The 16,601-nt window shown below is 37.9% G+C and overlaps 1 protein-coding gene across 4 annotated transcripts in view; it reads left to right on the top strand.

Moving 5' to 3' along the window:
• LOC100701892 (leucine-rich repeat-containing protein 4C) overlaps positions 1–13,449 on the top strand; it is a 158,221-nt gene extending 144,772 nt beyond the window's left edge. For all 4 annotated transcript variants that reach the window (XM_019361951.2, XM_005470979.4, XM_019361950.2 and 1 more), the window contains one exon: positions 7,900–13,449. In XM_019361951.2, the coding sequence (XP_019217496.1) occupies positions 7,951–9,894 (1,944 nt within the window). In that variant the 5' untranslated portion in view covers positions 7,900–7,950 and the 3' untranslated portion in view covers positions 9,895–13,449. The remainder of the gene's footprint in view (positions 1–7,899) is intronic.
• The last annotated feature ends 3,152 nt before the right edge of the window (positions 13,450–16,601 follow it).

Raw genomic sequence — 16,601 nt, 5'->3', positions numbered from 1 at the left:
CAATTTATAATCTTCAGTTAACCTAACATGTTCATCTTTGGACTGTGGGAGAAACCCAGAGTACCCAGAAGAAACCAGCGCAGGCTCAAGGTACACATGCCAGCTTGGCAAAGAAATGCCCAGCTAGGATTCAAACCAGAAACCTTGCTGTTGGCAGGCAATGGTGTTAGCCACCCCTGTGCCACCCTAATAATTCTAAATATTTCAGATATTGCTGTTATTTAACTAAAATTAAATCTGAATTTGGTTAAGGTTAAGGTTACTTTATTTATATCCATAGGTAAATTTGCTTTACAGAAAAATGATAGCATTTGACATCCCTTCACAAACACACACACCTATTGAAACCTGACAAAACACATATTTTGTAATTAAACGAAATGAATCAAACAAAAAACAATTCTTATTGAGTTTAGTGACAGCATCAGGGACAAAGCTGTTTTTATAACTTATGTGCGTATGAAGTAACACTGAGTGTTCCCATAATCAAATCAAACATAGATTTATGCAGTAATTTCTCAGCAGTATGCTCATATCTGTGTAGTTGATGGTGTCTGGATAAAATACCTGAGATTATTTATCAGCTGTCTATGTACAAAAGCTTAACATTGTTAGCTTCTCATTTCTGTTCAGCAGTGTTGGGTAAGTTACTTTAAATTAGTAACTTAGTTACATTACTAGTTACTTCTCTAAAAAAAAGTAACTCAGTTACTTCAAGTTACTCGTTACTTTCAGAGTAACTAGTTACTAGGGAAAGTAACTTTGGTTTTACTCAGAATTCTCTTGTTAATGTGTTGCTTCCGTAACTGGATACCCAGCAAGCTTGCCAGTCTTCTAGCTTGCTTACTTGCCACAAGTGCACTGTGCCACCTACCAATAGAAAGGAAAAAATAATGTGCACATTTCCACGAGAGAAATCCCACGCCTGGACCGTCGTTGACCGCCGCCATGATTCTAGCCTGCTTTTTACATCCAACACAAAAACTGCAGTCATGGTGCTTTTGATTGTACTCAGAACTTGGAAATTCTGCCTTCTGAATAGGAAAGATGTAGGTAACACCAGACTGCAGATGAGCTGCATACAGAGCTGGACTGGGACAAAAAAATCGTCCCGGGCATTTTGACTAGAGACCGGCCCACCATTATAGGAAAAATCATAAAGCCTTTGAATGAAAACAAACACTGTTGTGACAGTGATGTACACTGTTCTGATGGTATATATGTATCAATCTATCAATTGTTTGTTGTAAGACTCAGATAATTATTTTTTTAAAGCGAGACATTTTAAATGAGAATAATAAAGAAAACTATTTCCTTGTCCTCCCCTTTCCCTGTTAATGCCCTACCTGGACCCCTGGCAAAAATTTGCTAGACCCGCCCCTGCACAGTTACCAGCTGTCAGCTACGTAGAAAAGGATCCTGGTGTTATTTGTCTCTCAGAAACAGTTCATAACTTCCCTTCAACTCATTCATGTCACCTAAAAGGTAAACCTGTTTCTCCATCACCTGTTCAGCTCTGATGATTCAGTAAGGACATCTCCTGGTTTCATCTTCATGTTTCCCTCTCACCAGATAACCAAACCGATATCATGACCAGCAGCTTTACAGCTGTGGCTCCAGCAAACATCAGCTGATACTAGAAATTAATATTAAATAAATTCTAACAACAGCTGATCAAGCTTAAACGTGCTGCTGTTGTTTAACGCGACCTCCGCTGGTTTCCTCTTTCTGGCGCAAAGTGGGCGATAAATAAACAAGAGAGAAAAGCCGATCAGCTGATCATTGATCAGTTTCGTGATTGAAGTAGAAACAGGAGAGGAGAGAATGAGAGAAGAAGAGGCAGCTGTGCAGCTTCAGCTTTGTGTCTTTTTCATTGTAGCTGAAGTCCGGGACAAACTGTGTTCCTTTTCACCTCAGTACGAAACGCGTAATATTTTCTCTGAATACGAGACGATTCTGTTTTTTTACTGGACGGTTGGCAACTCTAATAATTAACCGTATGAACAAAATAAAGTTCAACATCAGTAACATAGCACCCACCCAGCTGTATAGAAACTCCGTCATGCTAGCTAGCACGCAGTACGAAAATGTCAGCATACCGAAAATAAACTCCACCTAAACTTGGTTTATATCTGACTCAGATAGACTGCAGGTCATAACTTCTTACCTGAAGTTCAGTTCACCTGACACGCGGACCGGCGGCCGCTTCGGGTCTCTCCTCTTGCCTCCCTTCCTGCCGTTACTGAATCTGTGGAAGCGCCGCGATAGCCACCACACAAAGTAACGAATACGAGCCAATCTAAATCCCAGTAACGAGTAACGCGTTCCTGGTTTTGGCATAATAACTAGTTACCGTGCTCGTTACCACAATAATAACATAGTTACTGTAACGCGTTACTTAATAACGCGTTAGTCCCAACACTGCTGTTCAGTGTGTATTAATGACTTTTGTCCACCTAAAGAATTAACTACATAAAAATGTTATGTAGACTTAGCGCTAGTAGATCAAGTGGATTTTGGATAAAGTTGTATTACTTCAACTTGTCACTTGGCTGTGTCAAAAGAGGAGGGGGGGGGGGGGGGCACGTATCCCTTGACACAGAAGGGTTCAGGAGGGTTATGTGTCCTGTCTTTACCCCAATTAGGCTCTAATATAATGTGTATTATTAAATGTGATGAAAGACCACTGGGAAAATGTGACTCTATATCAAAACTATGACCACATGATGAAAATATAAAGACATCTAATCGGTTTATTGTGCTGGCTGGAGAGAAGGAAAAAAGAAGGCTTGTGATGCATGTGGTGGGTATCCCTCCCACACTGGAATCCTTAAAGGATTCTGATTTATATTTGGAGCTGTTGCTGGCATTATCAAGAAGTGGCCTGATTTGATTTATATCTCATTAATCCCTCCTTCTCTTTTTCTCTCTTGCGCGTTCCCTCTCTCTCTTTCTCTCCCATACATACCAACATTCCTCTGTCACAGATGTCTCACACTCTGCAATCTTTCATCATCTTTTCTCTTCCATGCAATGTGAAAGCTAAAGCTTCTGTCAGTCACTCTTTACAGAAAAGTTCATAATCAGCAGGCACTCGAGCATTAACGGAGTGTAGAAAGCGTCAGAGGAGTCCACTCTATTTTCCCCACCTTTCAAAGGAATTAATGTATTTGTAAGGAATGAAGACAGGAAGTTCATGTTGTCCATAATAAGAAAGCAGAATAAAATAACTCAGTGGCTTGTGCCAACCAGTGGCAGACTTATTTTGGGGGGGCTTTAGCCCCACTTGAATTTCCTGCAGTGTTACTAAATAATTCAGCCCTTTCTACCCGATTTATAATGTAAAAATATGACAGACTTCAGAATTACAGTAGTCATAAGAAGGGCTAAACTAAGACCCTGTGGAAACGACCACTACCACTACTAATGTCCTTTAAATAAACTAAATATGCCATTTTACAGATGGCAGTTAATCTAAAATACTGACCCTAATTTTTATACCCCTTTTTCTCTTGTCGTAATTATTTTTATTTAAACATTTTTATATAACTTTTTCTCTGATCTCTGATTTTTATTTAATTTATTACATAAATCCATTCATTATCTGTGTATTAAATAAAATTGTTACAGTTCATGTAGTGATGGCAGGGCGTATGGCGGGGTGTATGAGCAATACAATAAAGAACTGGTTAGTTGTTCTAGTCTTGAAGATTTTCCTTTATGCCCTTGTGCTCCAAACAGGCCCATAAAGTCCACCTCAGCATTATTTAATTACACTGACATGATTTTTGCAGGGTTTTTTCTTCTTATTTCTTTTATTTTTTTTATTTCAGTGGCGTCCATCATTTTGACAACTATAAATATACTAATGGTAGCTCAGTTTACAATGGCCATTGCCCTATTGTGACAGTATGGTAACATACACCAGATTATGACCCATGAATAGAACCTGCAATAAGGTTGTGAGAAAAGGTATATTTTGGTCATTTAACATCTCATGCCTTGTGGTAGAAAAAACAGTTCTACAGCAGAGGAGTGGGATGTTAGTAATGTTACACACCATGCAGATCACTAATCCTTGATGGGATTAGAGGAATACCTCTTGGCATGTGCATAAAAGTCCCAACACGTCATTGGCTGTCTAGCACACTTAAAACTGATTGAGTCAGGGAGGACTCCAACACATGCGCAGATAGAAATGTATGAAGCGGCATGGAGAGGCCCAAGAGGCTGATGTACCTCCATCCCTCTGATGAGGGCTGAATTTAAAGGGCTTGTGGAATTAGCATGGAGGTCCCTGTTGATCCTGCACTGTAGGCTTTTGTGCAATTGAATCACACAGGCAGGTAGACAAACATTATTTGGACATCTGGACTGCTTTGGATGTATGGATGGCAAGCATCATTTGTCAAATCAGGTCTCATGATTGCCTATACTATTTGTAACAGAGGTACCATCACTGTCTGCCTTAGACAAAGGTTTCTGCTCAATGATGCAGTTCCTACAAGCGAGCACAGAACTAGAATGGAGCAAGTAGGCTGCAGAGGGAGTGCCGGTCTGAGAGCATGGAAGCAAGCATTAGACTCGGGGTGAAAGTCCAGTGGGAAATAAGCGGTCTGGTAACCACTCCACAGGTGGATGCTGCAAAAACTTTTTCATCTTTCATTATTGGCTGCTTGATGAGGCAATAATTTGGAGCAAATACTGCAGAAGAAGACCTAAGAAGAGCCTGTGTGGAGCATAGGGGCACAAAGAAAATACTCACAACTCCACATAACAGTTTCTGTATAAGCAAGAAATGAATTCACAAATATTGCAGATCTTGCTGTTTAATTGTCTCCACTTCTGTTAAGCAGGGTCGCGCTTTAGTATGTCTGCCAGACAAAGAGACAGCTGGCAGTTCATAATCTGTAAGGACAAAAGTTGAAAATGCTTTCTTTTCTTAATCCTATTTTCCTTATCTCTTTTCATCTAATTCCATCACAGCACTATGTAAATCCAATTTTGCTGCTTTCATTGTCAGTGTGCAGATATATTGTTTTGCTCTGTAAATCAACTTGATCTTTTCTACTGCCACAGTTTGGATTCTGTTCTGCTGATTCACTGTTTATCTTTTATCAAGGTTTGATCTGTTGAAAAGAAGGATGAGTAAATAGTGGAGATACAGGGAGTGAGGAAGTTTTCAGAAGTCTTAACTGAAGCATGTGTTTAGTAGGTCATTATATTCATTCATGGCATTGAAAAGACATTGTTTTTACCTAAAAAGATGTGTATGATAAATATTGCAAAACAAAAATTCAGTTTCATATATTAATATTTTCTTCTGACAGTGTAGAACATCCAAGCATAAATCTTGTACTAAACCCTGTGCTGCATCAAACCCTGTTGTTTTGTGCAAGGTTTTAATTTCGAACAAATTAAAACTGCAACAATGGAATGTGATTTCCAGCTTGGTGTGTGATCTCTGTCACATTTGCTCAGTCCCCCTGTATGAAAACAAATTCTTTTTCCACCTCCAGGCTTTGGCTGCTTGGAATTTGAATTTTGTAATTGAAGAATTAATGGAGTCAGTAATCAAGCAATTAATCAGTAGTTACAGTAATAGCCTCCTCATTTTTAAGTGAAGAGCTTTCTATTGGAGATTAGGCTGTGTGTTGAACACACTGTATGCCTACAGAAACTATGAATATTGCATCCCAACAACACTGCCCTTTTCATATTAAAAAATGTTGGGTGTGTGTGTGTATCATTTGGGGGTTTTTTATAAAACATTTCAGCTGTCTAATGTTCCTGCATGTCTTCATTCACAGTGCTTTTCCAATTAACACAAGAAGAGAAAATCTTCTGGTCTTTTTTACAAGGAAATTGTGCATTTCCTTCTAAATAGGCCATTTGTGTTAAATAAAACATTTTTGAACACTGTAATTTGCTAATATTCTTTCTAAATGTTGATGTTGACTCAGTGACAATTAACAGAGTTGTTCATTTGTGATTAGTTTCTTTAAATACGAAGGATATTTTACTTAATTAATATAACACATCTCACGATAACTCTTATCTCAGAGAGCTCTTTCTGTCATTGTTGAAAGATTAAACCTTGTTGTGTGAAAGACATTGTGTTCCGTTACGAAAATGTTTCACATTTCCTGAGCTATTCATAGCCGAACAACACATATTCCACAGTGGATCAGTATTTATCACTGACATTTCACTGGAGGTTGAAAATCTAACAGTATAGTTTACATCTTTTTCTTCATGTTCACATTGATTTTCTGAACATGCTCCAGTTTCCTCCCACATTCAAAAACATTCAGGTCAGGTAGATTAGAGGCTCTATAAATGTTTCCCTTTATCTGTGCTAGCTCTGTGACTCACTTCCGACCTGCCCAGAGTGGTTCCCTGCTTTTCACTTAGATAGTAGTGAGGAAAAAATGACAATAAAAAAAACATATACTAATGAACTGTATAATAAGCAAAGCAATGAGAAAGTTGTATGACTCAACATAATATGAATGTTGTAATTATTGTATTTGAATTGGTTTTTGAACAACGGTGCTGCAATATGGCCATTAACAATAAGCCAGTAAAGTCCAGAGATGTTATACTGAACATGAAATTAATCAATATGTCAGCAATGTGTCCCTCAATGGGTTTATTATTCCACAGAATGGATATGATTATGTTTGACACCTAAACATACACATACGTTGATTGTAGAAAACCAACTGTTTTTTTTTTTTAATCTTTGTGTGACAGACACATTTGGCTGGGATATTAATTGACAATGAAGGACATCAGAGCATCAGTGGCATGTTTAATTGTACTGACCTTTCACTTATTAAGTAATACACATAAAGTATAAAACATGTAAGAAAAAATGTATGAACTGCTTAGTAAAAAAGAAAAAAATATTTTGAATGGTCTAATGGTTTAAGGTAAAATGTCTCAGAATTTAGAAGCCAACTTGGGCCCTGAGAATATGAAAAAGGCACTGGTTAGTCAACCTAAGAGACTCCAAGAGACTTTTTATACCCTTTCTTGGGTAAAGTGTATAAAAAGGCCACTGTTGTAGTGTTGACCTCACTGCTAGTCTACATTTCAGCTGCTTAATGTTCCTGCCTTAACTCACAGTGCTTTTCCAGTTAACATGAAAAGTGAAAATCTTAACCTTAATCTTTTTAAGGAATCTGTAAATTTCCTTGTAAACAGACCATTTGTGTTAAATAATTTTTTTGAATACTGTAATATGTAAATATTCTTTCTTTGATGTTGACTCAGTAACAATAAACAGAGCTGTTTATTTGTGATTTAAAAAAAATACAAAAATAAAGAAAAAAAAAACAAATGAAGAGAGGCCACTGTTGTAGTGTTGAACTCACTGCATGTTCTCTAAATCGATACACACAAATATTATATATATATATATATATGCACTTGCATTCATGCCTTTTGTTTGCTGAATTGTGAGTTGTAATCAGAGGTTTCTAGATATCTTGACTCCATTGAACGACTAGCGGGTGTTGAGCTTCCTTATTATTTATGCTCTGCCACACTGAAATATAAATCACAAGGCAGTAGTCACAGCTGCTTTTTTCACTTTTTTTTCACTCGTTCCCTTCTTCTGCAAACAAACAGCACAGAAATCATTTGTTTTATCAGGAATTTGAATTATGTGACTGACATCAAAGGACATTGTGCCCGAAAACACATTTGTATATAAGTTCCCAGTTTGTGTGTGAATGTGGTTAATGGTTGCTACAAGACAGTATACCTTTTTGTTAAGACTATCCTTTTGCTAATAATTAGAAATGGCACGGGATAAACTTTAGCATGCATTAGACTTGTTCACACAATTATCTAATGGTTGTCTTCTCTTTTGTCTTTCTCATTTCATTCCAGTGGGCCAAAATCCTCTTTTAAGAGAGTGAAAGACCAGTCAATGAATTATGAATGTTAAACAAGATGACCTCCTCTCAGCAGCAGCAGATGATGCGAGGTCCTAGGTGGAACCGGGCCTTGTCCGACCCTTTGTTTGTTCTGCTCCTGGCCCTCCAGCTGCTGGTGGTGGCAGGACTGGTTCGCGCTCAGACGTGTCCCTCTGTCTGTTCGTGCAGTAACCAGTTCAGCAAAGTCATCTGCACGCGCAGAGGCCTGCGGGATGTTCCTGATGGCATCTCTACCAACACACGCTACTTGAATCTGCAAGAAAATCTCATTCAAGTCATAAAAGTGGACAGCTTCAAACACCTAAGACATCTAGAGATTCTACAGCTGAGCAAAAACCACATACGCAAAATTGAGCTTGGGGCCTTCAATGGACTGGCCAGCCTCAATACCTTGGAGCTATTTGATAACCGCCTCACCACCATCCCAAATGGGGCTTTTGAGTACTTGTCCAAACTAAAGGAGCTTTGGCTAAGGAATAACCCCATAGAGAGCATTCCCTCCTATGCTTTCAACAGAGTGCCCTCATTACGAAGGCTGGACCTTGGGGAGCTCAAACGGCTCAACTACATATCTGAGGGGGCCTTTGAAGGGCTGAGCAATCTGCGCTACTTAAATCTGGGAATGTGCAATCTGAAGGAAATTCCCAATCTTATTCCCCTAGTGAAGCTGGATGAACTGGAAATGTCAGGAAATCAGCTATCTGTCATCCGGCCTGGTTCATTTAAAGGCCTTATACACTTACAAAAGCTGTGGATGATGCATGCCCAGATCCAGACCATAGAAAGGAATGCTTTTGATGACCTGCAATCACTTGTGGAACTCAATCTGGCCCACAATAACCTTACCCTCTTGCCCCATGATCTCTTCACTCCTCTACATCACCTGGAGAGGGTGCACTTACACCACAACCCTTGGAATTGTAACTGTGACATCCTCTGGCTAAGCTGGTGGCTTAAGGAGATGGTACCCGCAAACACCAGCTGCTGTGCCCGCTGCAGTTCACCTCCTCACCATAAGGGACGCTACATTGGTGAGCTGGACCAGAATTACTTTCACTGTTATGCTCCTGTTATTGTGGAGCCTCCCACAGACCTAAATGTAACAGAGGGAAGTGCTGCAGAGTTGAAATGCAGAGCCAGCTCTTTAACCTCAGTGAGCTGGATTACACCCAATGGTTCCATCATGACACACGGTGCATACAAGGTCAGAATCTCTGTGCTGAATGATGGCACACTGAACTTTACCAACGTTACCATGCAGGACACAGGTACATATACGTGCATGGTGAGTAATTCTGCAGGTAACACAACAGCATCTGCCACACTTAATGTTTCCTCTACGGAAAGCAGTTTCAGCTACTTTACTACAGTGACAGTGGAGACAATAGAAACCCCGCATAATGAAGGCTTCACCACTACTGTCCAACAGAAGGTTGGCCCCACACCCTCTGCTGGTACATGGGAGTCTATCTCACCAACCTCTACAACAACCACCACCGTCCGAACCGCACTCTCCACACGTGCCACAGAGAAGACTTATACGATTCCCGTCACAGAGGTGGGTGGTGAGGGATTGCAGAATGGCTTGGATGAGGTAATGAAGACAACCAAGATCATCATTGGCTGTTTTGTTGCAATCACACTCATGGCAGCTGTCATGCTTATTATCTTCTATAAGATGCGCAAACAACACCACCAGCAGAATCACCATGCACCCACACGCACTATTGAGATCATCAATGTGGACGAGGATTGTGTAACAGGAGGCCCGGGCATGGAGGGCCACCTTACTCTGCCTCCTCTTGAGCATGAGCACCTCAACCACTATAACACCTATAAGACTGCATACAACCATGCCTCCACAATCAATTCTATACACAGCTCAGCGCACGAACCTTTGTTAATCCGGGCCAGCTCAAAAGACAATGTACAAGAGACCCAAATCTAATACTTTTGTGAGACATTTTAAAACTGATGAAATTACTTACAGGCATTATTGACAGAACATTACTGACCTTTGGTTGCGAGGACTGCGGCTGACGCTCGGAATAACAGACTTGTGTTTGGCAAATCAGCGACTAGCAATGTTAATTCAGTGACTTTGGGAATTAGAGTATGTCTACTGTTTCAAAAAGTGTCTTTACAAAGCAGAAGTTATTTATTTAAGAAAAAAATGTTGTGGTTAAATCAAGAAAACTGTATTCTGCAATTATTTTTTCAACACTTAATTCATGTGGGTTTTTTTCTTCTTTTTTCCTCGCATATCACAAAATTGGTTTACTAATATACTTTCAACTTCTTTCAAAGAGGTGTCAAAAAACATGAAACAAAGTATTGTTCCTTTATTGTTCTTTTTTTGGTATAGCTGCCGATTTTCGATCAGATGACACGGTAACCTCATTTTCCCCATTTATCAAAGAATCCTAGAGCACATTAGTGATTTTCTCAGCTGTGGATTAATTGATGAAATCTTTTGTTACCATCTCTAACTGAGATGGATTAAACACTTGTTCATCATTTTGGAGTGAGTGACAGAACTGTCAGTGATGGAATCTGATCATTATTCACCGTTTAATTATCTGTCACATACATTAGGCACTCTGCGCTGTCATCAATAGGCTGAGGACCTGAAAAGAGGGAAATGCATCCATTTCTGCTACTGTAAAAGTTGAAGCTCACTACTAGAAGGACAGTTTTGTTAAATTAAATACTGTTGATCTATATGTCTTTGTGTTTCTATTGTATATGTAAAATTTAAAATGATCCCTGATCTCAAATTTGTCTTGACAAATCTCATTATTATACAAAGCATATAATAAATTGCATTAAGAACCATTGAAATTCTGAAGGTCATGCAACAGAAGCAGCATTAACACGTACTTTAGAAAGAACATAATTATGACTGGAGAGGATGGGAATAATGCCTGTGCAGATGTACATGACCTCAAATTCTGGCAAAAAGCCCACTGCCTCAGAATATTTCCAGTGTATCATGGCTTCACCTTTACCTTGCAGTGCTGTGTAGTGTTGCATATGAAGATGATTGCTTTGAAGCCCCATTTTCATGCTGGGACCCCTTACCTCATCTGCAGTACTGCAGGAGTGCTGTCAGAAGTAGACTGATGAGCGGAAGAAAGAGCTTAAACCCTTTATACAGCTGTCTGAGCACATTGCCTGTCATCTTTGTGCCATATTTCCACATGGGCAGTGCCTGGCAGTCCCAGATTCACACCCTGCTCCCGCCAACCACAGAACTTGTCCCTGAGTGGCAAGGCTTAGCTGCAAGAGGCTTATGGGGTGAATGTGTGGGATCGGGCATCAACCAGATGTTTGGGTTGCACCTGACTCTCTCCCACGTTGTTAGTGACAACACAATTTACATTTTAATTGATGTGCCCGTGGGCTTTGGATGGGCACAGCTCTGCTGCCATCCATACCCTGGAAAGGATTTCAAAGTCCCAAATGTTATGAATGGTGCCAAGCACCATAAATGCAGTGGTTATGCAGACATTTGAGATGACACCAGGTTTATTTTTAGCAAGTTGACTGTGGTTTTTATTCAACAGAAAGATATGCAAAAAAGTTAGGCCACTCTAATTCTTAATTCAGTTTGGGGTTTTTTTGTGTTTTTTGTTTTTTACACTTGCAGTAATGCAATCCAGAAAGGAATGCCTCTATTACAGATGATGTCGTGTGCTTTCTGTGGATTCACCATGCATATCATTTAAGTAAAAACTGGCACTCCACTCAGAATTTGAAACATTTGTCCTCTATTAGTTCAAAACATGTCTGGAAAAAAAATATGAAAACAGTCCACCGCTGTGGTCACTCTTAGATTATTGATGGTTACACTGGATTTAAATGGTGGCAATAGGTGTTTTAAGTTCTGAAAGCTATTCAGAATAATGATTTAAGAAGTGAAAGATTTTCTGTGGGATTTTCTTCAAAATCATTTACATATTTTACAGAAAATATAGCAAAAAACAATGAGTTTTCCTCTCATTTTTTGTGAGCAACACTATCAAGATAACAAGCAGCAATGTCTATAGGTCTGCATGTTACACCAGCTGTTTCACAAAAACACGGGCTACCACAGGTTAAAAAACAAACAAACAAACAAACAAAAAACCCCACTTTCTACTATACAAGCTTGTATACTATACAGGCCTCATTTAAAACTTCCAGAAAGCCAAGCAAAATCAACCAGTTTTTTACAGAAGTTTTAAAAGAATTCACTCTCATTCAAGCAGTTATGTGTCACTATGAATAAAGGCAAATTAACAAAATGGCTTTAAATGGACATAAGTGCGAACCTTTTACAGCCAATACAGATTTTAGCTTAAATTAAAAAATGAATAAAATGCTGCACCCCTTAGCTTAATGCATAGAGTATGGAGATTAAATGAGATACAGTGTTAGTTTGCCTCAGAACAATATGATCTATGCTTGATTCACACAAAGCTTTTATTACCTGGGGTACCTGATATATGTATTACAGTTGCACATATTCTATATTTTAATTAATTCATAATCTGTAGTGTTAAAAAAAATCCCACACACGCACCTCAGCACTCCACACACACGCACACACACACCCTATGATGCAGAGTATATTTAAGAATATTAATTATACTAATTTTATTTTCACAGCTTTTTTTCTCTGCCAGATAAGGAATTATGATGGTTTAAGATGAGCACCATTTGAGATGCAAGTGGTTATTGTATCTAGTTAATATGAAGGCTTACCGTGTATTTCAAGGTGTTTTGTTAACCAAGACAGTTCTGATGTGCTGTGTACAACACAGATGTGGGGAATACTGTAGATTTCTAAATAAAATGAGGTCACTGGGTATTTTAGTCCAGACTTAATGAATGATTCCCCTTTATTTTTTTCCAACAACTGGACAGGATTCACCCCATAATTGCCCTTATGTGGAGACTGGCACAGTTGTAAACCATATTGTGCGTGTGTGTGTGTGTGTGTGTGTGTGTGTGTGTGTCATTCTCTGTTTCAGTTCATACTGGCAGGCAGGGGATCACGATTCTCCGCAGTTTATGTTGAGAGTGTAACCATCTTTCCCTTCTGCCTTTAGTTGGAGGTAAACTGTCTGAAAATTTCAATGGTAACTTTGTTGCATTTTAGTCAAGCTGTCTCATGTGTGTAAGATATCTAAAATATTTTTGTCAATATTCCTTTTTTTCACATCCTTTTCTTTTTCTGAGAAGGAATGCTGTTCTAGTGGTAGATTTATATAAAATACATTTTGAGAATAAAACATAACAAAAACAAAAATTTTTAAATTTTGATTTTACATGTGCCAACAACCTGTTCGAAAAGTGAAAAAAAAGATAAATATGTTGTAAAAGAATAAGAGATCGATTTTCATGTAAGCATTCTTTCATGACCTTTAAAAGATATGGAGATCGATTATAGAGACCAGTTTGTAGTTCATACACAAAATATGGTTCAAATAAACTATTGTTGTTTTTCTGTATTGTCTGATCCTTGTTTTCAACCTCTGTATATATTACATATATCATAGTTGATGTGAACCTTTTTACCTTTTTTCTTCATCTGAAAAAAACTATACATACATAAGTGGAAAAACTCACAGGGCTAAATATACAATATATAAAATTTGTCACATCCTGTCAGTAATATCTGAGGGAAGAAAAGGAATTTCAAAGACAAAGCAAACAAACTTGTGGTAAATATCAGTGGTCTTTAGTCCGTGTTAGTTCTCAGCCATGGTACTATAAACAGGACTGATAATTAAATTTATAACATTTATTTGGCACTGGATTACCTAGTAGCTTAACATTACAAACTAAGCTAATGGAGAACTAATAAAACCATTTTAGTGAAAAAATATCTTATCTAAAGCAAAGCACAAGGCAAACAAGATGATTGTATTTTTCTAATTAAATTCTTTATTATCTGCATCCACGGGACATTGTTCCAGTTGATAATCAGTCAAGTCAGATTCTGAATCTTGATATGACTGGTGGAAAGTCATATGAGGAAGTGAAAACTAATAGGCATAAGTTGTTAACAAATGAAATAGCTACAACATCAGTCTGGGGCTTTCGAACTGTTTTGCTGAGATTAAGATATAGCACATTCAATTCTATTTAAAAAAAACAAAACAATAAATGCATCAGATTCTTGCTTGCTATTTTTGGATATGTAGAGAAGATGCCGCTGATTGATTAGAGTGAAGGACCTGCGATGGATTCAACCCCAAACTTCCATGGTAAGGATCAGGCCCCACCGAAATATGTGGCTGTAAAAACAAACGATAACTTAGAAGAATGTTATTTCATTCTAAGATATAAATAGCACAATAGATTCCAGCCAGGTATGAGTAAAGGGACCACAAACTGGCAGTCAAAAACGCAGACAAAAAAATGAATGTTAACCAAAGGAAATGCATTTTAATAAATGAAGATTCATAATAAATGAAGAACTTACATAATGCAAGTAACGGCATAATTTGAATGTCATTAAAAATATTTGCTACTTGCACCCAAGACTTCCAACTGCCAGTAAATAAAAATGGAAGGGGGGTGTTCAATACATTTAGAGAAACTATAATGTTTTACTAAAAGTAACAGATAGTTGACATAAAACATTCAAATGACCCCCCGACAGTTTTTTTATGTATTGTATGAGGCACACATGGAATTTTGAAACAAACTGAATTTTGCTTGTCAGAGCAGGAGTTTTGATTTAATGTAGCATTCAAGTGTAAATATAGTTTGCTGGCAGTGTCAGTCAAGCGTAACAGAAAAATGAAAATGTCTGTGTCCTGTGGAAATCCAAATCTATTTAAATTAATATATCAGAAATAAGCAACTAAACTGCATGAAAAAATGTCAATCTGAACCTTTAAAATAAATCTGTAATCATAATTGGAAACTGCTAAATGGAATTGTTCCAAAGCATGTTTTTACCCCAAAGTGAAAATCAATATGGTTGTTGCATTATTCTCACAAATAACATATTTTAATTTATTTACTTTTTATTCATTTTAAAGGTTGTCTTAAATATACAACCTTTCCACTTCTGTGGAACTTTCTTATCAGTAACAAGCTAAAGCCCAAAGTCTCCTTCTTGAGGAACCATTACAATTGTAGTGCCAACTGATCTTCTCTGAAAAGTGTGTGACAAGTTGGTTTTCATAATAGTTGCCTATTGAAAACATAACCCAGGGCCTTTTCCACTGGCTCCTTACTAACGCACCATTAAACTCCTCATTTTCTTATTTATTCTGTTCCTAAGGCTCAGGTGAATTAATGGATGCTTTCTGCCAGTGCATTGCTTAGTATGTTACTGGCATTTTTTGTTTGTTTTGTTTTTGTTTGGGTTTTTTGTAATGTAATATGTCAGCATTGATATAAAACTGTGAAGAAAAATATGTCACTACAAGAAATGTTTAAAGAGGACCTATTATGCTCATTTTCAGCTCAGTATTTATATTCTTGGATTTTACACGAGTAGTTGTCCATGATTCACAGCATAAAGAAATAATAATGACAATATTTTATTCTGGATCCTAATGCAGTCCCTGGGTGTTTCCACAATTCAAAACAAGCTGCTTTATTTTCTGTGTCTTTAAGATCCCCCAAAGCTTAGCACCACCCAACTCCTTTAGCCAGTATGGAAATTCCCAAAACAAATAAACTGGCATTTTCTCCAATCATTCCCTCTATGTTTGTGTACAAATGTTATCCAGATGGGACATTTCTGTTCACTAAATATCACAGTCATTACATGATAACTGAGAGACATACTGGTGGATTTAGTGTTTTAGTCACAATGTCTGTATATGTGAGACAGACTTTTCTAGACTGTAGCACATAAATTTTATAAGATGAACTGCTAATCAGTAACAAAGTGTCCATATATTTGTTGTTGGGGTGTTCTCTATATAAACCTGAAGTCTCTATAGAACAGCTGAATATGCAGAAGGACAAAAAACATTGTTTACTTTCAGATCACAAGCCATCCCAGTTACTATGTTATTGTACCGCATGTATACGCGCATCACTTTTTAATGTTAATAGAACATTGGAACATTCAGGCATTAACTAACACACTAACTTTTATTTGTTACAGATTCAACAGAGAGAAGTTGCTTGCAGTGTCCAAATTGTAGAGAAAAAGAAGCTCATTTCAGTTCGTTTCTGCTCTGTTTCATGAAAACAGTGTCGCTGAGGAACAATAAGTGGGGCTTGTCTCTAAACACACAGCATGAGGACTAAATGAAGAGTTTTAGGACAGAGCCATAGTTTTAGCACTGCAATAACTTGAGCCATGCACACAAACCGCCAATTACAAACGCATTCTGACAACATTTCTCTCCTGAAAATAAATTCTCCTTGTACCGACTGTCACAACCGTAGCAGGGATAATCCATGCTTCTTTCAACATTAGTTTTTGCAATTTGCAGTAAATTGTGTTCCACTGATTTTGTAATTCACATTTGTGTGACTCATCTCAATATTCTTCTGCTGAAAGTTCTACTGAAATATATATAGCATAAGGCCAACTGCAAAAATACTCCTTTTCACAACTGTCAGTCACAAATTGACACTGAGCGTCTTTAATAAATCCAGTATTTTTTTAATGTCAAAAGAAGGTTTTCGGCTGCT

The sequence above is a fragment of the Oreochromis niloticus genome, linkage group LG7 (genome assembly GCF_001858045.2).
Source record: "Oreochromis niloticus isolate F11D_XX linkage group LG7, O_niloticus_UMD_NMBU, whole genome shotgun sequence".
NCBI lineage: Eukaryota > Metazoa > Chordata > Actinopteri > Cichliformes > Cichlidae > Oreochromis > Oreochromis niloticus.
The sequence above is the reverse complement of the archived record's forward strand: the minus strand, read 5'-3'. Positions and strand labels throughout refer to the sequence as shown.